General features: G+C 41.3%; 1 protein-coding gene and 1 long non-coding RNA gene across 2 annotated transcripts in view; one reads left to right on the forward strand and one right to left on the reverse strand.

Annotated features, from left to right (window-relative positions):
* Window positions 1-900: 900 nt before the first annotated feature.
* Window positions 901-4364, reverse strand: LOC142362573 (uncharacterized). The gene is made up of 3 exons (XR_012765161.1): window positions 4111-4364; window positions 3537-3768; window positions 901-1852 (listed from the first exon to the last, which is right to left on the reverse strand). It is a non-coding gene; the product is annotated as an uncharacterized LOC142362573 (long non-coding RNA).
* A 198-nt stretch (window positions 4365-4562) lies between these two features.
* The window catches only part of MYO1E (myosin IE), a 92639-nt gene continuing 72349 nt past the window's right edge, over window positions 4563-24852 (forward strand). The window contains exon 1 of the mRNA XM_075431324.1: window positions 4563-4666. Coding sequence (XP_075287439.1) covers window positions 4664-4666 — 3 coding nt within the window. The 5' untranslated portion in view covers window positions 4563-4663. The remainder of the gene's footprint in view (window positions 4667-24852) is intronic.

Consider the following 24852-nt stretch of genomic DNA (forward strand, 5'->3'; position numbering starts at 1 on the left):
ACAGAACGGGGCAATTCAGGCTGGAAGTGACCTCAGAAGGGAATCTGGTCCAACTCCCTGCTCAAAGCAGGGCTGATGTTGATGTTAGATCAAGTTGCTCACCATAACATGAAGTTTTGATCTTAAAAGCTTGAGTAATCTTTGAAAAAAAATCTCCCTCTGAGGAAAAACATACAGTCCTTGTACTTTTGTTGATATGAACCTTTATAGCTCAACTGAAGTCAGTCACAGGAACACAGGAGGCAGAACTCCTCAGTTACCAAGTCCTTCTGGGCTTCTTCCAGATTTACACCAGCCTTGCAAAGAACACCATTATTCATACATTTTGGTTTGCAGTTGGAGGAAAATTTATCTCCATGAATTCTGAGTATCTCTTACATGAGTCTTGTCTTACTCCTATCCAGAATAAAAGAGCCACATGCTATTTTTCCTCAAAAAAAACCCAAGACAGCGTGTGAAGAAGGGCTGTTGACTTTGCTCCTGTACTTTTTACTCTAGTGATATTTTAATTGGACATGTTGAGCATGTTAATAAGCATGTTTCCTGAACATGTATGCTTCTCTAATTTAAGGCCAAAAAAAAGAAAAGAAGTTACTGTGTTAGGTACAAAGAAAGGGAGTGAAAGAAAGCTGAAATGATTATACTGTTTTCCAACATGGAAGCCTGTCTTGATCATTGAAGTGATTTCATCACCTTTGAAGTCATATACTTCTGCCTTTGTTCTATACATGCCATTTTGTTCCTCCCTATATTTCACAAGAAGAAATTGCTGAACCCATGTTTTATTTTCTGTAAGTAGAATTCTACATTCACCGAGTGTAGCTGGAGGCAGAATGTAACCATCTGCATGAAATGAAATTTCTGAATGCAGAAAACATTAAGATTATAAAGTGTCTGTTTATTCTCTGGAAAGCAGATACAGCAAAAATTGCATCGATTTTTTAAAGTGTCCTTAATTTTACACCATTGGTTTTTCTATGACACAAATCCTTCATTTTTCTAAGAAATACCAGATTTTGTCATTTCTAACCAAAAGTAAGATGTCTTGCTAAGGGTATTAAGCCTTATTTTAGTGGCTTTCAGGAATTTATTAAATTATTAATTAAATTATTTGGATCAACAGAAGACAAATATGTGGCTTATAATTCTAAATATATTTTGTAAGTAAGAGAAAAGCAGTAACGCCTTTCATTTCTTTGCTGTCAGTTTTAACCAATTAGAAAGCAGTCAGGGTAGTGCCTTTTCCATTAAAATTTCTAATCTTTTCCAGATTCACTGACTTCTCGCAAGAGTGACTTCTTTCTGAAGCCACAGTAGTGTTTTTAGAGTGGCAGGCAAGGGAAAGTTGTATTCTGTGGTGTTTCCGGAGGTAAGGACCATGTTCTTCTTTTCAGACAGTTTAGTCTTTGTACATTTCAGCATCAGCCTGATGCCTGTTCGGTGCTGGCGCGCAGTGTCGCTCAGGCAGTGGGTTGCTGGAAACACACGTGTGAGTTACCAGACGCGCTGTGGAGGCAACAGCTTCTCTTTTGTGGCACTGCCCAGTGCGGTGTGGGCTCCGAATCAGGTGACAGCAAGGAGGCTGTGGTCACTCCCATCAGCGCTGAGCCTGTACCCATCTCTCAAACGAGTCCCAAATGCTGAGTCAACAAACCTCCTGGGGCACTGACGTGAAGCTTGTCCTTAAATGTCTTCCTGAAGCTTAGCACTAGTGATCAATATTAGGAGGATCAAGCGCCGCAACTGCTTGAAGCCAGAAAATATCCTCAAAACAATTCTTGGTGTCAGCACTTCCATGCCTGAGCCGGTAGGTGTTACTAACCAAACACAACGCTGTCAGACAGTACACACACTGAAAAAATGGATGAAAGTTCTTGATGCAGGGCATTTCTCTAATACATTCAAGTTAGGTTTTCTAAAGGTAACCTGACTGTATGAATTTTTTGAGATAAATGTCACCACTTCTAAGTTTTTTTGCGTCATTTAAAAGTACAGAGATTCCTTTCTACTCTGCTGGAGCTCCTCAGGACGAAAATGTGGGTTCTGCTTTTCTCAGAGATGACTATTACACATCACTGGCTGGAGGAGCCCAGGCACGTAGACCATCCAGGCACACCACCGCCGACACGCAAAGGGAAATGCCTTCCCCTGCTTCTGAGCACGGATGTTGAATAAGTATCATTCACTTAATATAGTCAGCTTGGGAATTAGATGTTTATCATTAAAATAAGCAGAATTAAACGATTATGTTTAAAAGCATGAAAAGAGTTCATTGTGAATTAGACTGTGCTTGGAATACGCAGTGCTTAGCAGTTCATGCAGATGCAGAGCTCTGATGCCTTCAGCCCTAAAATTTTTGTTGAAAGTCATCTTCTAGTCCATCTAGAGCAGTGGACTCGGGACTAGTTTCTCAATTAGCTATCCAGTGTGAATGCACTTTCTTAGTCTTCTTCCACAACCTAGTTTCTTTACTTTTTTGTGACTTGTTATAAAGATGTTTGTATGTATGTGAACACACATACAAATATGTATGTCTTAAGAAAATGAACCTAGACTTTAAAAAGGCCCACATCCAACACCAACAGAAAAACCTACAAACCATAGGGTTTCTCTTTCTTTTGTCAGCCCTATATACGGTCTCTGGATTCTTCCAGGGTTTTTTTCACAGCTTTTTACCACAGTCTCATAAATTTATGTGACATTAACATGTTCAAATTAAATACTAGGCAAACTATTTTTGTCCTGTTTCCATAAAACTGCTTTTAACTCACCTTCTATGGGGAAAGTGTGAAACTCATCTGCTGCGAAGTTCTGCTTACATTTAGCACCATAAGATATATTTTTGCTTTAATAGCTATTGCAGCTCTTATTTACCACCCAGCTACTTTCTCAATGAAAATATTTCCTACCCCTCATATCGATGTCTGTTGGCATCTAAGCAATCCACTATGGAAATCCCAAGCTTCGCATGCTCAGCAATCATACAGTGTAAACCCAGCTGAGCCGAGGAAGTGGTTTGATGTTCTTCAAAACCAAGGCTGAAACATGCCCCACGGCCCGTTGGCTTCACCCAAACCAGCACAGTTTGTGGGACCTAAGAGGGGGCCAGATAAAGAGTTGAAGTTTTATCCCATTTCTGTATCGAGTGCATCAGGGTGGTCTGAATTTGTAACCCTTCATCAGCCGTGTTTAATGTTTGCAAGCCAGCACGCTGATCCTGCAGCCAGATCGGTGGGGACAAACCCCTGTGCCTGTGCTGAGCGGCCCGGGCAGGCCTGGCCGCAGAGCCAGCACCGGCCTCCCAGCAGCCAGGGCAGCGCGCTCCCCCGGGAAGTCGGATGTGGATCTGCTTATGCCTGATCTCTGGATCAGTGTGGAAGCGAGTCTTTATTTTGTTTATAAAAACAAATAATACCAATTCAATAAATATATTCTGTATAAACTACTCCCTATTTTTTCCGAATAACTGAGCTGCTTTTTAATCAGAGATAGACTAAAAACCAGTAATATCCAATGATGAAAACCAGGAACTGTACCTATTGAGGGTGCTTTTCAAGGTGGTTTGGAAGCAGTGTTAACATACGACTCGGGGTCTGGCTGTTGTTAGGTTGTTTCCATTTGATTTGTGTTCCAGCTTGGAAGTGGTGGTTAGAAATCCATCAAAGTCAACAACAGGGCTTCAAGTCTGAGGAGGAGGATTTGTTAGCAAGGCTGCAGTCTTCACCTGCAGAGGGGTTTGGTTATTTGATCCCGTAGAAAACACAGTCCCTGGAAGTTAAGAGTCGTAGAATCACAGAATCACAGAATCATTAAGGCTGGAACAGACCTCTAAGATCACCAAGTCTAACCATCACCCCAACACCACCGTGCCTGCTAAACCATGTTCCCAAGTGCCGCCTCTACACGTGTTTTGAACCCCTCCAGGGCTGGGGACTCCACCGCTGCCCTGGGCAGCCTGTCCCAGTGCCTGACCACTGTCTCAGTGAAGAAATTTTTCCTACAGAATCATAGGATTCAGCTGTACGGATCGTGTTCAGGTCAGAACGACATGGGCAGCGCAGAGCAGACGCCGTCTGCCAGGCAAACGCATGGGGTACACCTGGGGCTTACCCCAGTATCCGTGCGGACCCAGAATCCGAGATGCTTCGCACTTCCCAGTACATCCCGGGATCAGACGCACCGAGTCCCGCGGGGCAGGACGGGGCTGCAGCTCGCTCCCCGAGGCGCCGCTCACACGGCGCCGCAGAAGCGTCTCTCGGCGGGGGGTGCTCGATGCCTGTCCCGGCGCGGACCCACGGCCGCCGTGCGGCGGGGGACACACACGCCCCGCAGCCAGCGGCAGCCGCCCGGGGCCGCAGGCCGCGCCGGGATTCCCTCAGGGAATGACGTCCCGGCGGCGCGCGGCGATTGGCTGCGCCGCCGCGAGATCTCCATTTATGGACACGTCGCCCGCGCGGCCGGCATGGGGCAGCTGTTGCCGCCGCCGCGCTCCTTGGTCCTTTCCCCAGCGCTCGCGGGCGCCCCGCCCGCTCGCGGCCTCCGCCCCGCCCCGGCGGCGAGCTGCGCGCGCGGGGAGGGCGGGCTCTCTCTCGCGCTCCCTCAGTCCCTGGGCGCCGGCGTGTCTGGGCAGAGCGCAGGGGCGCCCGGGCGCGGAGGAGCCGCGATGGTAGGCGCGGGGCGCGGCGGGCCGCGGGCGGGCAGGGCAGAGGGGCCGCTCGGCGGCGGCTCTCGGCGAGGCGAGCGTGGCTGGCTCGGCGCCTGTCTGTTGTGCTTCCTCGTGCCTTGCCGGGAAGGGGCTGCGGGCAGCGCTCCCCGTCCCGCGCTGCAGAGGGGCCGCGTCGAGGGGGCGGTTGCACCGGCGTGCGGAAAGCGGGGCTGTGCCAGGGACTTGACGGTCCGGGGCTGGGGGACGCTCTTCAGTCGCCTCCCGAGGCAGACCCGGGCCGCCCCTCCCCCGGGCAGGGCTGGCGGCCCCCCGCGCCGGCTGCGGAGCGCGACCCGCGCCTGCCGTCGCCTCTCGCCCCTGGGGCTCGGAGGACGTTTTGCGTGATGGTGTCCCCGGGCAGGAGCGGTCTTGGTGGGGCGGTGAGGCGGCGGCGTTGTCGAGCAGCAGGTGACGCGCCCCGCCGCGCTCCGAGGGGCCGCTCCCCGCCCGGCTTCCCCCGGGCCGCCGTGTCCTGCTCCGGCCCGCTGAGCAGCGGCTGGGCCGGGGTGCTGGGGCGCTGCTGGCTCTGCTGGGGGTCTGGTGTGGAAAAGGAGTGTGGTATCACCAAAGCACGTCAGGGCTGGGTTGAGGAAAAACTGGGGTTCAGCGGCTGAACCCGGCTTATCTTTGGTAATTGGCTCCTGGTGATTGATAATAGCTTTCACCCTGAAGTAAGCCAAATAATCGTTATGGCTGCCTGTTACACAAGAACTTAGAGTAAGTGGTGAAAAATCCTGTGAGGTAATAAACTAGGCTAAAATCCATAACTTTTAAATGAGTAATTTATTAAAAGCTGTTCTAAAATGGAATACTAAAGATCTGAGAGTTAAGATACTTGGAAAATTTTTGCGTTATTCCTGCTGAAGCTTAACTAAGGTTAAGTTTTAGAGACTGACCAACCTAGTCCTTGCGTATTCGGAGCTTTACTGACATATGTGGAGTGTTAGCTTGGGCCCTGCACTCCAATATCTTTTAAAGAATGCCTCCCTCATTACCAGTGCCTGTGCTTTGACTTTCTAAGGCTAGTACACTTGTGCCTGGTTACACCTATGTTGAGCTCAAGTCTTTGCTTTAAATAAAGTTAAATAAAGCATTGCAAGAGGTTAGGAAGCTAAAACCTCTGTTGTAGGCGGGGATGGCGATGCCACCAGCTCTTAGGGTCCTGTTACTGGTAAGAAGCTCTGAATAAGATAGGTACATGTGTTCCTGGGAGTTGATTGTTTAGCCAGGTGGTTCAAATCAACTCTTCAGCCATAATCTTTGCTCCTCAGTACTTGCTAGGTCAGATGCCTGTGGCACTTACGGACTTCCTGGTAGTGATTATGTATCATTGCCTTGGCTGCTGACATGGTGAATGGGGTTGGAAGTCTGTGGTACAGGTCCTTTGGAGATGTCTAGCTGTTAACAATAATACTTTGAGGTCAGTGAATCTGTTGATTTGCTGTGGACTTCATTAATTCCTTTTTAATGAAAGGTTTTAATCAAAACACAGTTTTTGTAAATACACGTAAATAGCTGGTAACATACTGGGTGACTTCATCAATGCAAGAGAACTAGTTTCTTCCACAAGAGAACCTTTTCAGGGAACTATTCAGGCAGGTACTCTCCAGCTTTTAATTTGCTACTGAAGTAATGTTGAGTTAATCTTTTTCACTATGAGATCTCAATCTAACGTGAACTGCATTTTTTAAGATTGTTTGTAAGTAATGATTGCAACCAAACCAGAAAAGATTGGTTTTAAAAGTACTGCTTTTTCTAAGAGTTATGCCCAGACAGTTGTTTGATAATCATTAGAAAGCTGGCAGAAGGATTGCCTGGCAGGACTTACAATGACTGCTTGTGAACATGAATCATGCTGCTAATATCCTGAAACTTTATACTCATTCTGTGTGCTGTATAAAATATTCATGTTTCCCTTATTTTTGTCTTGACAACTTTGATTTCTGTGGAGGGGGCAAAAAGCAGAATGTCATAGGAGTGCTCTGCGTTCTCAAAGTTAAGTCTTCTCTGCCATATTGTCTCTGTAGACCTTAGAGTGAACTTCTCCTCTTGACAGGGTCTGCAGTGCAGGGTGCTGAGTTACCACCAACATCAGCTGTAGTTGTTTCGTACTTCTCGAGCAGTCTGATACAGCAGAGCATGTAATTGTGGCACTGGTGTAAATGTGCTTTCTTCTCTAGCCTCTGTGCATTGCTCTGCTGAAGTCTGCTGGCAGGATTATGCAGTTCTGTGCAGCTTAGCAATATGTGTGCACTTTTTTGCTGGTTTATTGTTTTAATCCAGATCAATATCTATATCTGGTTAACAGTGTGGTTTCAAGAGGAGATCTGCAGACATGGAATGGGTGGGCTGTTTCATGGCTGTATGCTGCAGTACAAGGTGGGAATGAGCAACAGTGGGGCAAAACTGCATTAAAGCTGACAGTTTTAAGGAACATGTGGCACAACCTTTGACCTTTTTCTCTTGAAATGCATCCATTTTGTTAACTTTGCGTTTCAATATTTGAAATTCAAAATAAACTAGAGCCTCTAACAGCTTTGCTGCAACTTGTAAGTCTTCAAAAATATGTATTATGTAAGTGTGAAGAGTCCTACTCCAGTGAAGGACTGGATCCTTCATGTTCAGGAAACCTCTTGGCAAAACTACGCTGAAACCTGCTTGAAGTGAAACATAAGCGCGGGTGAACTCTATGCAACTTTTGGTTTTATACTGTGAGTTTGGACCTGCATAATGTCATGGAGTAAGTAGTTCATGGAGATGCATTGGAGGATCTTGTCTGAATTTGGATAGAGGATCTGTATCATGCTACAAAAATAATTGTCATTAATATGAGAATGTGATCTTGAACCTTTCGTTTAAAGTAGCTCTGTAGTCTTCAGGGAAAGATTGTTCCTCTGAGTACTGTCAGCTGGCTTTGACTCTTAGGGATAAAATAATGAACATTAATCAGCAAACATAATACTGTTTCTAAGGCATAAAATGCTACCATATTTATTAAAAAAGGCAAAAAAACCCCAAACAAAAATCAAAACATAACCAAATAAACACCCCATCAACCACCCATCAGTGATCAACTTTGTGTGCTTTTGCGTAATCTCTGTTCTAGGTGACTTCTACTGAAGTGTTGTACCACTTTGTTGGGAAAAGTGAGAAGGGAAGGCTCTGAGAGAAAGCAGGTTCAGCAGTATCTGGAGTAACTCACAAATTGCTGAGGAAGCCAGGGCTGTATAATTCACTTAAAGAAAAGTGTTCGTATGTTGCCTTTAACCAGCAATTCAATGCTAAGCATTTTTCTGTAGCACTGCAGTCAGTATGTGCATTTCATCTGGGCATATTTGGTGTCTTCTGGTTTCTGCCTCTTCAACAGTGATGGGAGGAGAACTGGTTGATGCTTAAAAAGGACCTTACTGTAGCAGTTCAACATAGCTTAACATTCGTAGAGGTCAGATATTTATAGCCCAATCCAGCAAGATGCCGGGGGTGTCTTGCTTAGATGTAGTGCCTATGAAAGTCTGCAGAAATGAAAATGACTCAATTAGCCTGAAAGGACTTGCTAGCCTTTAGGATATGATCCTAAAATAGCTAATGTGTGATGTGAGCTGGGACCTTATACTGTCTTAAGTATTTCTCCTGCAAGAAAGTCACAAGAAGACACTGGTGCTTCTGTATTTGAAGGGTGCTTCTCTGTCTGGTGCTGCAGACAGTAGCATAAGCTCAATCCTTGCTCCCTGCCAAGTGTGGAATAGCAGAGAGGGTAACAGCATGTGCTTTGCATTATGTCTAGAGGTGCATTAATGGAAAAAATCTTCCAGCTATGTGGTGTTTCTGCCTGGGCGATATATAAAATACAATAAAACACAGTAGCGTGTTCAATAGCAAAGCTAGTGATTCATACTTGATGTGTTTTGTTTAGGTTTACATTGCATGCATGCTTGTCTCTGTTTCTTTCTAGTTTAGACCTCTAGAGGGGTTTGCAGATGCATTGTGTATGTTGGAGCACTTTTTCAGGAAACACTAATATATGCAGAATGTTACCCAAATGCAGCTTTTGCAGCTGAAAACTGAACATGTGATTGTGTATATATGCACAGCTTAAGCAATTTTTCTCATCATTTCTTTTGCCTTTCAGAATTCCTTTTTTTCCCCTTCATATGTAAGTAGCTTGTTGTGAAGGAAATGGGATGACAATGCCATTAGTAGTTTAAACTATTTTCAGCTGCTTTTTCTTAATTTGAAGGGGTAACTTGCCCCAGTTGTACTGCGTCATCTTACAGCATTGCTGTGTATGTGGAATGGGGAAGTTAAAATAAGCTTTTTGGAGCCTTTGACAGCTAGCCAATTAAATGTTGTACTGAGTTCTCAGTAAAATCTGAGTAATATTCTCATCTTAACATTGAATGTATGTTTCCTTGCTTGAAATTGCATGTGTCTTTAGTCTTCTTAGCTACTTTTGTAATAATTGTAAATATTTTTTGTTGATAAATACCAGTTTAATCTCTTCTGGTTTTAGGAGTTAGTGTAAAAGTGACATCGATCTAAATGGTCATGCACTGCTCTATCCAAGTTAGTCAAAGAGTGCAGGTTTCTGTACTTTTCCCAATTTCAGCAGAAGGAGTCAGAAATGCCTGCATTTTTAGATTTGCCTTCTAATATAGTATGCATGTATTACTAATGTATAGGTAGAGAACATGTCAATAAACTTTTTCAGGGTTACAAAAGAATCCTTTGTATCAGTAAAACCTAATTAGTTTTAACTGCTGTGTCTGAGGAAGGGAACAAAAAGGTAAGAGGCAATCTGTCCTCCTAAGCTCCTAGCTCTTGCACTTCCTTTGCCAAGGACCCTGGGTGGCTCTGGGAGCGAGCTTGCTGTGGTTACCTGAACAGTTCTGACACAGATCGCTGTAATTCTGCTGATAGAGACTAGACTGGCATCTGGCTTACTATGTTGGCATGTAAGTTGGCAGGATTTTGCTTACCCTTTGGTTCTGGTTGTTGCCATAATACATGGCTTATAAATGATGAATTGATCTGCTTCCCTTTTCAGTTTCCTAAAACGTTATTGTAATGCAGTACTTCAGTCTCCTTTTTTTTCTAGGAAGCTGGATTCTAGATCTAGATGGTGTGTGGCTTCTGGGAAGCATTGAGCTATGTTAAAGGGATTTTGCACCTAATCAAAACAGGCTTTGTTCTGGGAGTTAGCAGTGCAAGACTAGAATGAGTAAAATCAGAGCAGTTCTCAGAACTGGGAAGAGTATGTGTGTGTGTGTGTTACAAAAATAAGAATTTGGAAAATAATTCAGTCCCTCTGCAAACACAGAAATTGCCAGGCATAGGTTTTTAGCAAGAAAAGGTTGGCTTGCACTGTTAACGTTTTGAATGAAGCCGCTTTGTACTACTGAAAGTCTTGCCTTGAATATGAGCAACAAAGGTTTACATTGGTGTAAATGGGTAAATCTTTTGGGGGAAAAATCTTACAAAGGTTCTCTTACACATTTTCTCATCTGTTGGAGGTCATTCCCTTCCTCGCTATCCTGTTGTCTGCCAGGGAGCTTTTCTGGTTGATGTTGGCCACTAGCAAATGACCAGCATTTCTGTTACTCCCATGGAAGTGTCTTTTTTACTGCTGGTGTATGGGCTGCTTGCTAATTTTTGAAACTGCTGTAGCCAGAGGACTGTTAACTGCTGTATGTTTTGCTTTTATTATTTCTGCTACATGGGTGTAAAAGCATTTACAAATATTGGAGAAACATGACAAAGTAAACAAGAATTTTCTCCCTATCTTAAGATCAGAACCGAGACCTGTATTAGTGTGACAAGTTGTTTAGACATTCACCTTACCTAATTATGACTGTTGTGCAATCTTAGCCTCCTCTTGCACTCCTCGGGGACCCTGGGCGTGAGGAGCTGTGTTTTAGTCAGACTTTCCTGGGCTCAGTTCAGTCTTTCCCATCTCCTGCTCCCTTGCTCCATGTTCCTGAGATGCCAGTCACTGTCCTGCCCAGGAAGTATGGCTATCACTCATCTCCTGACTCATCCTAATATTCTGGCTTTCCTATCTTCCACCTGCTGATTTACTCCCCTTCTCTCACCTCTTGAAAAATGTGAATAACCCTTGGGGAGACCAGGTGTGCAGTTGTGTCCTGGCAGTGCACAGGATCCGCTCTTTCTGCTTGACTAAGTCATGACTGTGGTAGGAAAGTCTCTCAGTCTAAAGTGTTTCCACACACTGAACCTTATAGGTGTTTTCTGCCTATTTTATTAAATATGCTTTGTGCAAATGTGTAAATGGCTTTGGAGCTTGGTTGCTTCATGTGCAACAGCCAGTACATCTAACATCAAGATTATTTAATGTAAATAGCCTAGGAAGCGAGGTGTGGTCAAGGATCTTTTTTCAAAGACATAGTGGTGTTTAATTGGCGTTAAACCCATTGGTGGATTGGGTTCATTAACTGAAGTGTATTTCTAAAAAAATTCTGAATTTTTTTTAATTAGAACTGAGGAGGCTTTGTTAAAGCCAAAAGGAGAGATGACAAGGAAAGCAGTATTGGTAATGGGAGCATGAGTCAGAGTTATCAGAAGTGATGCTTATTGGGACACAAGAGGTGCTTTTAAGTACAAGGAATTGCCTACTAACATAACTTACTAAATTCAACAACTAAATGTGAACTTTAAAGTTAACGCCCGACATTAGCAGATCTTGAGCATGCTTCATGATCAACACTGTTCTGGAAGTGTAAAAAGGACTGTGAAATGGGTCTGGGGCTCTGCTGTCATCTGGGTGATTCTCCAGCTGCCAGAAGTGTCTTTGGTGAAAGCCTCTTCTGGCTGTTGGGAACAACACAGGAGGTGATGGCTTTATACTCTTGGGGTGGGGTGATGAGAGATCTTTCTTTAGCCTACTTCATCAAAAAAAGCATAAATGTTTTTACATAAAAGCATGTGCTTCTAGAAGCTATTTTGGTGCCTTGTTCAGCAATCTGAAGTCTAAATGAGAGGTTTTTGCTGGCCTCCTTGAAACAGGACTAGCAGTCTTGTAGTGACTAGCTGCATTTGTCCCTGCACAGGAAGTGTGAGGGGTTTTTTCCTTGCCAGCTCAGAACCACTCACTGAATCACCTTCGTCAGCTGAGCCTGAGTCTGTGACCAGTTCTCAACCACCAGCCTTGCACAGTTGAAGTGTGAAGTGGTATTCAAGTCTGAACAATGCAGCCTACTATCCTTTATAAAGCATGTCAAACATTGTTAACACTCAGGATTTTAAATCTTTCATGCTTGTGTCTTATGAAATAAATATGCTGCCAGGTGTTTGATCCTGCACCTAGGACAGTCTTCTGTTCTCAGTCTGACATTCCACAGCGTTTGTGAGGCTGTAAATTCTAGGCAGTTTACCAGTGCATGCTGTTATCTTTTGCGGTGATGTATGTCTTTTCCTGTGCTTTGAGTTGTGTATTACTAATGGAAATACAGAAAGATGGAAGTTGGGATCTCTTGTCAGTAATATATTTGCAATGCCAAGCAGTAGTCAAGAATTTGTCTCATCTTGTTTTGTTTTTTTTTTCCTGCCTTGAAGGGTAGAAGTCTGCACAAATTCCTAAACGCTTCCAAATTTGCTTTCGCAGTAACTCTTAACGCTATGTTATTCCAACTTTGTGAAGAAGTATGCTGATAAAAAGTGTATTTGAATGTATTTTGACAAGCCAACACATTTAAAGTCCTTTGGGTTGCAACCCCTGTACACTCTGATAGCTCAGTTGCCATAAAAGTACTGCTGGCCTCAGGAGTTAGTAGGGAGATTCTAAGCACAAAAGTTTACCTGTGTATTGTAAGCTTGTACAGTATTAGCATTCTGGTAGCTGTTGGACTTTGAGCTGTTGTGGTTCTTCTGGCATGTACTGAACACCTTTTGATCACTGATGTTTTGGTATGTGAACTGGAAAATACTTCAGTTGCTAAGTGAAAGTCGTCTTCCTGAGGCATATTGAAGGAGTACTTTCATTATATCTAATATTAAAGGCTGTTTTGTGGTACTCAAAAGCATTCTTTCAAGTTTGAGTATTTGTTTTTGCCTGAGTATTTGAGAAGAATTTGATTTGTCTATCAATCATGAAATAATTTGTTTTCCTGTACTGTATCCCCAACTGTATTCAATACATACCTAAAGAAGAGGAAATGTGCAAAAGTATTTGTAACAGTAATTGAAAACAGTCGTACTTGTAGTACAGACATACTCCACCCATGCTTTCTGAGCAGAGATACTAGTTGTCTATATAGTATGAATTAATAAGTAAATGTAAATCTTCTGGTAAGGCAAATGAAACACAGATTTTTGCATAATCATTTCTGTTGTATTGGTATTGGCACTTACAAATTATCTTAATACAGATCATGTTTTAAAGTGGTAAGATACAATCATCTAGGAGAAAAAAAACTTAACTGGTTGTGGGAATCCACCATTGTATTAAACTCTAATATATTTAGTTGTATAATTTTTGTTGATTCTTGATAGTACAGTTTTTATGGAAGCAAGTTGGGCTGACACAGTACTCCTGTCAGGAAAAATCTGATACCTTTCCTACTATAACTTTGATTAAAAATTTGGATGCTGTGGAAACTGCTGTATTACAAAGCACAATTTTATTACATATAGCTTCTATACCATATAATATCCTGCTGACAGTGTTCTTGGATGAACTTGGTTAGTTCCTGAGTTGCTTTAATCCATGAAAACAAGTATTTGACTTTCCAATTAAAACACAGTAGTCCCACTAAGAACAGAATCACTTCAACTAGAATTTGCTTTTCTCCACTTAAACTGTGCCTTATGCACAATTGTGTTTTCAGGACTTGATGCTGTATTGTTACTGGTCCCAGAAGCCTTTTTCAGTGCTTCCCTTCAACTTTAAATATACGCTGGAAACTGCTATATTGGTCAATAATTGCTAGATTCAGCAAACCAAAGATTCCTACAAAAACATTCTGGTCTCTGCAATGGAAAAGTCAAAATAACTTCTTGGGGTAGGGCAGTTTGGATGTTTTCAGTTTTTGAGGGTACCCTGGTTGTTGTTTGTGTAACCTGCAAGACTTGCGTTGGAGTAAGGTGACTTCTTGGAATTGGTGGGCCCTGATGGAAGGCAAGTATAGGCCTGCTGCTACACAGTAGCAGCTTAAACCTGCTGAGATGTCTATGGCAGAAGAGCTAAAAAAGGATACATCTATCCTGAACTGTATCTGATCTGTATGCTGTTTACTTGCTCTGCAGTGGTTTCTGGCTTTGCAAAGCATCTTTTCCTACTTCTTCCTTGGGTAGCCAAGAGTTGCTAATTACAGATGCTTAAAGCCCGTATTTGCTAGTTGTGCTAGTATGGGGTGGCATTAGCACACAGTGCTTGCGTGAGGGGGAACACTTTTCTTCCAGCTAAGTGATGGGACTTGATTGGCTCCTCAGGGTTCATATTTGATGGCCAGTGTCACATTCTGCTCGCCAGTGGTTGAAGGCAAAGTCCCTGCAGCAGCAATGTTTCAAAACTGTGTAAGGACCCGAGTCCCATTCTGTTGGTGATCCTAGAGTATAGGAATAGACTATCAGCAAACAGACTTTGCTCTTCAAGTTAGAATTGCAGTAACTTCTACAGACTATGATATTTGTTGGGTTTTCAGATGAATGAGGCTTGACACAGGAAAAAAGTGAACTCAAATATTTGTAACAAATTGGAGGTCCTGTTATGACACTGCCTATAGAGGTCTGATTTGAGATTGGGCCTTTAATGAGCAAAAACTTGAGTTCCATTTAAAGCGGAGTTCTGTGAGGGGAAGGGAGAATGACTTCATTGTAGGAGAGGCCACTGCTTTTGCTATTTTGCTGTGTTTCACTTGTTTTGCCTCAGTGTTGGGTTGCAACCACAGAGTTCAAGGCATGATTGCTTTCAGATGAGAGGATAAGGATAGATCTTCAGCAGAGCAAGTCAGGTTAGAAGTGTACCTAACCATGTGAAAGCAGACTTGGCAGTGCCTGAGTACCCAATATGTGGAACTTGAGATATATGTTGAGCTCCTGTTCCTAGCAGCTAAGTCTGGTTTCTTAAGCAGCTTAGATATTATTCTATTTAACTGTCACTCTTACTTTACAGCACTACGTAATAATGTATATCTACATGGCAGTAAAGGACTAGATCCAATGTTCTGGAGAAAATAAGAGTTTAACCAGTTTAATACTTTAAATTACGAAGTCAGCGTCATAGATACTGATGTGCTTAACAAAATTTACATTTGATACAACTGCAGTGGATTCTGTTGTGGTTTAAAAAAGTACACACAATAATGGAGATTAATCTGTTCTAGCTTAAAGCTGCCTTCAAACACACAGACTATGTATCCTGTACAGAACTAGATTCTCCACTGACCTTGGCCTCAGTCTCAGGAGTATGTTTAACAAAGTGTGAGTCTCTTGTGAGGCTATGAAGTAGTTAAACTTAACTAATCCATTGTCTACTACTCTGCTACTTATTTCATGTAGCTAGTACTATTGTTAACTGTCAGTTTTAATATTGAAAGGAATACTTCGCTTGCCAGTTCCTAGTGTCAGTTACCCAGCGGGCTTCTCCATAAGTCTTAAAGCTGTTCTCCTGAGTACTACTCTTTAAAGATTTTTCTAGTGGTAAATAGGAATTCTGGTTCCAGGGCTCTTAATGTCTGAAATACACACCCTGTCCACAGAGACCTGATCTCAATATGCAGAATGGTTCATGACCAGCCAATGGTTTCTTCCTGTAGTTTACTTTGTGTTTTTATTCTTGGTTCATTTTAGGAACACTTGGAGGAAACAGAAGAATAGTGGCTACTTGTTGCCATATTTGGTATTGTTCTAGGCAAAATGAACATCCCTCTTCACTAAGGGAGGAGTGATGCAGTGTTTCTGAACAATCTAACCTTCCTCAAACCATGGGTTAATCTTGGCAGGGTCACACTGGGGTCTGCTTTCTTTGTAGCTGTGTACAGTGCAGTCTTCTACAGAGTTAGAGATGTTAAATGGTTCAGTGGCACTAATGGGATGGATTAAGGTAAGTGGGCCTGCATCTTGCTAAAAGCTTGTCTTTACATGGTTACAAGTCCTTCTACAGCAGAGCTTCCATTGGTTTATACATTAGTAGCGGTGTATTTTAAATTATAAAGAATTGGAATTAGTGGAGGTTACAAAGTACTTTTAGTGAAATGAACACTAAACCTTTAATTGCTGATAGTGGAAGAAGAAAGAGTAATCAGAAGATTAATGTCAGTTGCACCTTCTAACTTGCACCTTGGTTTTTGAGACCTGTACTTGAATGGGCTTATGTTATATTCTGTGTTTCTAGCATGGATTTGGGGAGGGAATTCCAAGCCCTAAATCTGCTATCTAAACAGTCGCTAACAAAGCCATATCGAGAAAGAAGCAAATACCATGCTTTTCTGAGGTGCATTGTAATCACTAGAAATGTACTCCTTACTTCCTGCTGAAATAGCTAGCTGCTGTACCTGCTCCTGTGCAAGTCACTGGTAAAAATACAAATTAATTTTGTGACAGCAGATTTTGATCTTTAGTTTAGGAGTCTCGAGCTTGACCTCTTCTTGCTCTTAAGTATTGTAGTCTGTACTTTAACTCAGACTAAATAAAGTTCAGCTGCATGTGTTAGACTGCCCAAAATTAAGCCATTATAGATACAGTCTTGACAGAACAAAAAACTTCCAATTCTGGATAAGAAAGGAATGACTGAAACCCACCCAGAAGAGCAGAACACAATACAAAATTCTAAATCCTTGTTTCAGTGACATAGGGTAAGTTTATAGATGTAAACGTTTTCTCCAGTCCTGAAGGTTTCTTTGGTGGAAAGGAATTTAAGAGCGGTTTATTGTGAAAACAGTCTTGAGTGAAAGATGACAAATGCTGAAGCAAGTATATTTGGGCTGTACTGACAATACAGCTTGTACCCTTAGTGTATAGGCAGATACTCCATAAACCTTTTGCCATCACTAAGGATGTTCTAATGAATCTGTCTGAAGGTAGTAGTTTGAATGTAACAGAGCAGCATGTTGTTACCACAATTAATGAATTAGTCATGAATAGCTATTTAGTCTGACACACCTCGAGAGTGTTCATGTACTGAAACCAGGTTTTCTTTTGTTCAGATAATTTCTTAATGATGTAGGCTGAGGCATTTTTGCACCTGAGGCTGTTAGGTAACTTTTCACTTGACTTGTCCAGTATACGGGTCTCTTCTCAGGTTAGAATAAATTTAAAATTGAACAAGCAGTTAGCAGGCCTACCCTGCTACTATATGGCAGGATTTTTCTTTGTGCTGAGTGTGGCTAGAGTCCAGCCTGGGACTGCAAGGGACAAAGCAAGCTGAACTGCTCCCATCAGTTTGATCATGGCCTGCTTATTGTGGTTTGTACTGGATCTCTGATACTCAGGAGCAGTTAAATAGCTCATAACTTAGTATGGGGGCAAAAGAGACTTCAATCAAATACCAGTGGTAGCTTTCTACTGTTCTAGAATGCACTTATGACTTTGGGGAGTTCCTCAACTTCAAAATATGTAGCTGGAGAGTCAGTAATTGGGATGTTGACAGTTTTTTTGGAAAAACATCCATTTTTGTTTCAAAATTATTTTACTTGGGGACTACAATTAGATCTTGAAGTTAGAAATCAAGGTGGTTGTTTTTTTACACAGGGCTTTGAAAGTATTTTGTCATTCTGCTCTTTACAGATGTAGAGTAGTAGGCTAACTATAAAATACTAATCCTGTTGCTGTTTGCTCATTGAGAGTGCAGGTGTACAAACAGGAAAAGAAAAAACAGGGGAAGTTAATATAATCTGATTGCCAAAACAAAAAAGCACCAATCCAGTAGCTAAAATTATGTTCAAGCTGGTAACAGGATACAGTGAACAATGAAGAATGTTTTTTGGGTTCTGTAGCTAAATATGTCCTTTTACGGCTTGTTTTGCAATTATTCTTGACCAATTGAAACTCTTGAGGTGGTCAGAAGGCTACCTCATTTAAATGAACACACCTTTTTGGTATGATATCTCAATGAGATGCTTAGTCACTTACTTTTCTTTCATGGGATTTCTGAAGACTTGAGAATATACTCAAGAACCAGAGTGGAGTAAAAGGTTTTTTAAAGTCACTTAGGGCAAGTAAGTGTTGGAACTGGCAGGTGGGAGAGTACTCTGTCGTTTTATCCATTAGCTGTTGTAGCTGTAATAAACCACACTATTTTCCCCTTTATTCCTGTTCCTGTCTTCCAGTCTCTAGTGTGACAGTGTGCGCAAACCTCCCTGAAGTACCAAAGCTGTCCAGAGCCTCTGATTACTCTATGGATGTTGTCTTGTTTTGGTGGTATTTTAATAATGAAATACTGGGGAATATATCTAAGGGGCATATGCCTAACAGCTCCCATGGTCTCTGTTGTGGAGCTTTCCTTTTTTCCTCACAACCTATAGTGTGTGAGGGCTGGAAGCCTCTGCTGGTTTTGACAGACAATATATCCAAACTACTTTGTGTTCTCTGTTATAGAAGTATGTCTTGATCTGCAGTGGCCGAGTGACAGATCCTACTTTCGCCAATAGGAAAGAGAATAAGGGAAATGTTAAGAGGGCATGGTGGAATGGTCTGGGTTGATATGATGGTGGGAGCCTACTCTGATCCAGGCAAGCTGCTTTCTATTTCTATGTGAAGCTCTGCTCCTTCAGTTCTACCCTTGTACTCTCTGTATCTGTTTGTAAGCCTTCCCTATTGCTGATGAAACTGGTTCAGTAACATTTGCTCTGACTCTAACCTTGTATAGGAAACCTGTGCTTGTCTTCATTCCCCACTGTGTGTGTGTTGTGTGACTTTGTGTGACTTTGAAATACTTGGCCTGAGTCTGTGGTCCTACCTCTGGGCTTCTGCAGTTGTCTTCCACTTTTTGCTTTTGTCTTTAACTTTCAGCAAGCCTTTATAGAGGTCCCCTGTCTTCAGCTGCAAATCCCAAAGGGCATGCTCCACTTTGTTAGAGTTGCAGTGTGATTCTGGGGTTTGTCCCTTAAATGTTATCTGTAATAGTATAGCATGTGATGTATGTTATGCCTTTTCTAGTAGTTCTAAACAGATTTAACCTTGCCCAGATAATGTTTCTTAAATGGTGTGTGTAAACATTGGAACATTTTTCTGGTCTGTTTTAAAGTGCAGGTTTCTATGGTAGTGCATACTAAAGGGAAATTTGCAATTAAAGGCATTGTATAAAGGCAAAGAAGTTCTATTTTGTACTTTGCAATAAGGTGATGGAGATAAAAATGGATGTACAAATGTTATCTCCACTGAACCCAGTTATATGAATAAGTCATGTTATTACTTAAATGTCAGTATATGAAACATGTGACAACAGTAGATTAAAAATTAATTTTTGTCTTTGTAGTACCCCTTACAGCTACTGCTACAGGGTGCTGGAGAATTTGAGTGCAATAAAATATATACACTACTGAATTTGTGCATTAGTACTAAATTGGCAAAAGACCACTGAGAATAAATGTCTAATAGGAATCTATGGAATAGTTGGTGTTTAGATATTGCCTGTATATCACAGACTACAAGTGTGTGTTAAACGATACAGGGAAGCTCTTCAATAATGCTAGCTGTTACTGCCTGATTTTAAAATGCAGAGTATTTTTTCAAAGCTGCTGTCAACACTACCTAAAAAGCAATGCAGCTACTTTAGAACCAGATTCCAGAGTGAACAAACCTATTCTTGGAGAATGTTCCATGGCACCTTTAATCACTACAAATAACTGAAACCTCTTTTTGACAGTTAATTTGACAGGTTTTGTCTCTTTTCGTAGCCCTTCTGCTGAACCAGTGGGCCACTCCCGACTCATCAGTGGCTGAATTACTAGCCTTGCTCTCTTTAGGAACTTGGGCTTTACCTAGTGCTCTCCCATGCAAACTCTATGTAAATCAACCCTTGCTAGACATGGAGATTTGACAGGAGCAAATGCCAAAGCAAGATAGCTGCAAGCTGTGTCCTGTTCTTTCTTACTGTGGTTTAGTGGAAACAATGATTCTGGCAGTCAGGCATTTTAAAAAGGACTATACAGAAGCACATCTGCATATCTAATGGTCTGAATCTTTAACGTACAGATTAAGTGCTTTCATTAACTGCATGAGGCATGCTTAGCTGCGCAACAGTTTTTCATACAGTTGTTCAGATTAACATTTTGTAGGAGAAAGACACAGGCAGAGGGCTGGGATGGTTAAAGATCACATGCCCGATGTGTGATGTATTTTTCCACTATTGCTTCACTAGATGGTACATAGAACTGTGCTTGTTAAAGGAATTTTGTTGAGAACAAGCTTTTCTCAGTTACTGTACTTCAAATAAACCAACACATGTAATGGCATCAGCAGGGATTCTGAGAGTGGGAGTGTGAATCCCAAACCTATGTCACTAAATGACCAACCTTACAGCTTCAATTCCCACCTCATTTGCTGAAATGGTCAAAGCATTCCATGCCTTGTGCCTTTCTCCCCTCTTCCATTGGATGCTTTAAGTCATATAACAGGATAGCATACTGCCCTGAAGTGCCCTCGGAGGGGTGAACGGCCCATGCCTTATGAACACGAGTACTATAGCCAGTAGTGTTAGGAGGAGCAGGTGATGACATGGCTGTGAACTGTCTACTGTGGCCAAACTTCACTGTGGGCCTACAGCTGCTTGTAAATGCTGCAGTCGTGAGGAAATGTTATGTGTTAATGCTTAAGAGTTTTTTTCACTAAATTAAACTGAAGTGAAATCAGTAGACACCTGAAATAATAGAATGAGATTTTGTGGTACTGCATATAAAACTTAAAGATTTAATAGGAAACTGAAGTGTGTTATTCATCTACATGTTTAAAAACTTAGATGAGGCATTATAGTGTGCATAGACTTTTAAATGCATGTTTATGCCTTTAAATGCAATGCAACCTACAGGAGAGGCATCTTATATTGCTTATATTATAAACAATTTATAGATTTTACTGAAGAATAGTTTCTACTACTGTGTTCTCTTTTATTTTGAAAAAAATAAAGAAAAAACCCTGAGGCTTTCCTTAATTAACATAAGTGATTCCAATAGCTTTCATTAACTAGATGTATTAACAATCGAGTGAGTCTGAAATACTATAAATCGTATTCTCAATAGGAAAGACTTGCAGATTTGTTTAGTTTCTGGCAGCCTTTATACCTTGCTTGTTTAAAAAAAATAAATTGGTGTAATGAGTTACTCTGGTCTTGTTGGATTTGGTCTTACTGGACTTGGCTTTGTTGATACTCTTTTGTGTGTGTTTGAAAGGTTACCTTGGAGGTTGTTTTAAGCTCCCATTCATAAGCGATGAAACAAATGTCTTTCAGTGTGGCAGATGAGATGGCATCTGTAACTTAAGGTTTCAGCTAGTCTTCTGAAATCTGAAATGTGCAGACAAGGAGGAGAACTTAAGATGTGTGGATTATATCCTTGTTTTTTTATTTAAAAAAGGATGCCATCTATAAAAATGGATAGGCTACCTCAGAACTGTCTTTCCTTACAGTATGGCAGGGACAAACATTCAGAATTGGCCTAGATATTATTCACAAGAACAAGAGAACAGTTTTCTTTTCAACAAAACCTAACTAGATGTAAATAAAACTGGCAGAATAGGTTGGCAAGTTATTACAAATACCTAGATATTTCATGGTTCATTTTTCTTTTATAATTACGTGTTCATAATTAGAAGTATTTTGTATTTGAAAGCCTCAATGAATTTTAATATTAAGTGTTGAATAATTAATGTTAAACTTTGTTTATGCGCTGTTTCTGGCACCAAAGAACCTCAAGCAACTTTTTAAGAAACTTACCCATATTCCTTTATTCAGTTATCCTCTGGTTAATAACAACATTCAGACACAACTATCTTGGCAAAATCTTAGCTATGTTTATATAAAGACAGGTACTATGCTGAGCCTCAGCACTGCATTGAGGGCTGCCCAAATCTTTCCCATTGCTGGATTTTGTTAATTCCAGGAGAAAATGTTCCAACACACTCCAAGTTTGTTTCCAGTTTTGCTTTTTCTTTTTTGTAAGGGCTCTTTTCTTTGTTTGCAGGTTTGTGCCTGCTATGGCCAAGTACAAGCAGCTTGACTACAAAATGAGCTGTGCTGGAGTATTTTATTAGGTTTATTAATAGATGTTAAAGTGATGCTTGTCTTTGCCCTTAAGAAACTTTCTGAGCACTGACTTCTTCAGAGTATGCTGGAGTCATGGTGCATGGTAGTATCAAGGAATTTTCTGTAAATAATTACCAGATCTGATAACTGACACTGGTTGCAAGGAATTGTGTGAGATTGCATAGAGAACAAAATCTCACCTGAAATTACTTGGAAGAACTTGCCTGTAAGTTCATACCTAAATCTTTTTTAGAAAGGAAGAAAATAGGTTTTTATGAAAATAGTCTCCTAAATGTAGAAACAGGCACTGCATCAGTGCCTTGGCATCGTCTCATGTGTTTTCAAACACCATAGGTTGGTGCTCCAAAAGTTTACTGTATTGACTTAAATTCTTGGTTGTCTAAGAATCTTTCATAATCATATTGTCATGAAATTATTGGAAAACACCAAATATGTAGTAGTAAAGAAATGGCAGTAGTTGTGGTCTGCAGACGATGGCAGTGTCTTTGTTGCTGCACATACTTGTCTTAACTTTCCGAAGTAGCGGAAGGATGAAAGTCTGGCCTCCTTCTTAGTCAGGACTTGGAGCTGCCTGTTCTGAACTGTTCTCAAGAACCAGCTGAGCTGTGGATGTCTGCTTTTGAAACCAAAGGTCGGCTGAGACAGGAATGAGTATTGCTCACAGGAAGAAGGGACAAAGCCAGGCAGCTGTGTAATAGCAGAGTTAGATTTATCTGAGACAGTATGAAAATGGAGTAGAGCTCTTTGTCCTTTCCAGCAACTGTAGTGGAAGTCCAGAAAATGGACAATCCTAAACCTGCAGGTCCAAAGGCTAGTAGAGCATGTTGAATCCTTAGCTGGCACCAGGGGAGTCTGTAGAAATTGTCAGTATTGCTTTCTTAAGAAGTTGCTTTGTGGTATTGTTCCTGGAATGCTCCTGACACTATTCTTTTCTTCTGGTTATCAGTCTAACTTACAGGTGCCTCAGTGTTTCTAGATCAGGTGTGAGGAAGGCAAAGAAACTGGTATGGAAGGAGAAATACATTGGAAGGGTTTGTCAATGTTCATGACAGCGCTGTGCAAAGTAATTGGAAATAATGCTAAGTTGAACTCCAACAGGTACCTAATTATCAAATATCTCTGTCCACCTGCATGCCTCACTCATGGTGAGGTGCACAGCTGAGGGGTGCATGGCAGAATACGCTTACTGACATAGTACAGGCTACTGATAATTGCATTTGGGTCACATTTTTAGCACACCACTTGAAATTGTATTTGTTTTCAGCAAGGTAGAGTCAAAGGCAGCATTTATACGGTGGTTGAAAGACCTTGGGGTGCTCCTGTGGTCCTGACAGGGTCATAAGCAGTATGATGCTTAGCAAGCTGACCTGTAAGCTTAGAGGAAAGCTACCTGAGTGCAAGTTAGTTTTTGAACCAGAACTTTATTTTTAAAGGACTGCAAATCTTGGCTTTAATATGAAGTGTAGAAAAAGGTAAAGATGCCTCTAAGGGCTTCAAAACTGATAAATTGCAGCAGCTAGAAGTTAAAGGATATTGATAATCTGAGCATCTGATTTGTGTCCAGGTTGTTGGGGGTGGAGGGGAGGAAACAGTATTCACCTAACAGCTGTCTCTTCTGCATCAGAATGCTATGCTTAGATGAAAAATCATTCAGATGGTTTTAGTTTACATTTAAAGTTATCTTTTTAGTTTATGTGGGTTTGACTTGGAGCTCAGAGTTTGAATGAGCCCAGAAGTTTAATGTGGTTTTGTGTTGAAGCCCTGAAAGCCAAAGTCTTCAGCCACAGTTTAATATCTGAGACTCAGTTTTTTCCTGGACATCCCCCCACCCCCAATTTTGAAACCCTGTGATTTAGCTTGAATTTCACCTGAGTATTCATTATGAAGTTCAGCATTTTGCTTAAGATGATAAAAGATAGCCTTCTGTTTTGGAGATAAGATGCTAAACTGTTTTACTGTTAAGGAATATAAACGAGTCGCTGGATTAATCATGTTCAAAATTATCTCACAGAGAGGCTCTTTGAAGAGTTAAATGTATATGTTGTTAGGGATACAGAGGGTAGTGATGAAGGGAACCTAATGTAGAATGTAAAATCATGCTGAATACAGATTTGCATCAATACAGTTTGGGGGGGGATAGGAACACTTATTTGGGTTGAGCTTAAATTTTTGGATGATTTGCATCTTTTGACTGTACTTGAGTGTTCAAATGAAAGACCTTTAGTTAAATGAGGTGTCTTCAACGGAGAAAATGTTAATAATTTTCTGACAGGAAGCCAGGGTCAGACACAAAAATGGAAAATTAAAGGGGAGAGAATGCACCATCATAGTGCACTACTTCAGAGATTCTTTTAAATAAAACTAGGGTAACTTATCTGCGGTGGTATGGAGTAGTTTTTTCTTCAAAGCTGATACTTAGCTTTTCACTTTGATTTCCTTTTAATAGAAATAGTTTAAAACCTATGTATATTTATGGTGCTGATACCGAATGACAAGGTGTAACAGGTAGTTACAGTTGGTCTTTCTGCAAAATCAGTGATAAAGTTATGGGTTTTGTGAAACACCAGCAATTTAAGTCTCCTGGAGTACATTCAGAGCTTCTTTGGCTGGCATCACTGCTCAAGGCATAATTATGCCAATACAACATCTGTAAGACTAATGCATATCCTGATAGTACCAGTTTCTTATAGCAGATGTGTGAAGAATGCTAGTTTGCAAATGAATTGCTTGTGCACACAGCTGGTAAAAGCCTATAGTTATGAAGATAGCTAGATGTCTAAATGAGTTTCAGTTAGCTTTCTTGCTCCAGTAATATTTGGAATGCTAGATATTAACATGAAACATTCTAACATATTAAAAAGAAAGGGAGGGGAATAGCTGTTTCTGTGTTAAAATCTATCTTTTGTAGACTAATAGGAACTATCACTTTACCAAT

This window comes from Opisthocomus hoazin, chromosome 10 (assembly GCF_030867145.1).
Source record: "Opisthocomus hoazin isolate bOpiHoa1 chromosome 10, bOpiHoa1.hap1, whole genome shotgun sequence".
NCBI lineage: Eukaryota > Metazoa > Chordata > Aves > Opisthocomiformes > Opisthocomidae > Opisthocomus > Opisthocomus hoazin.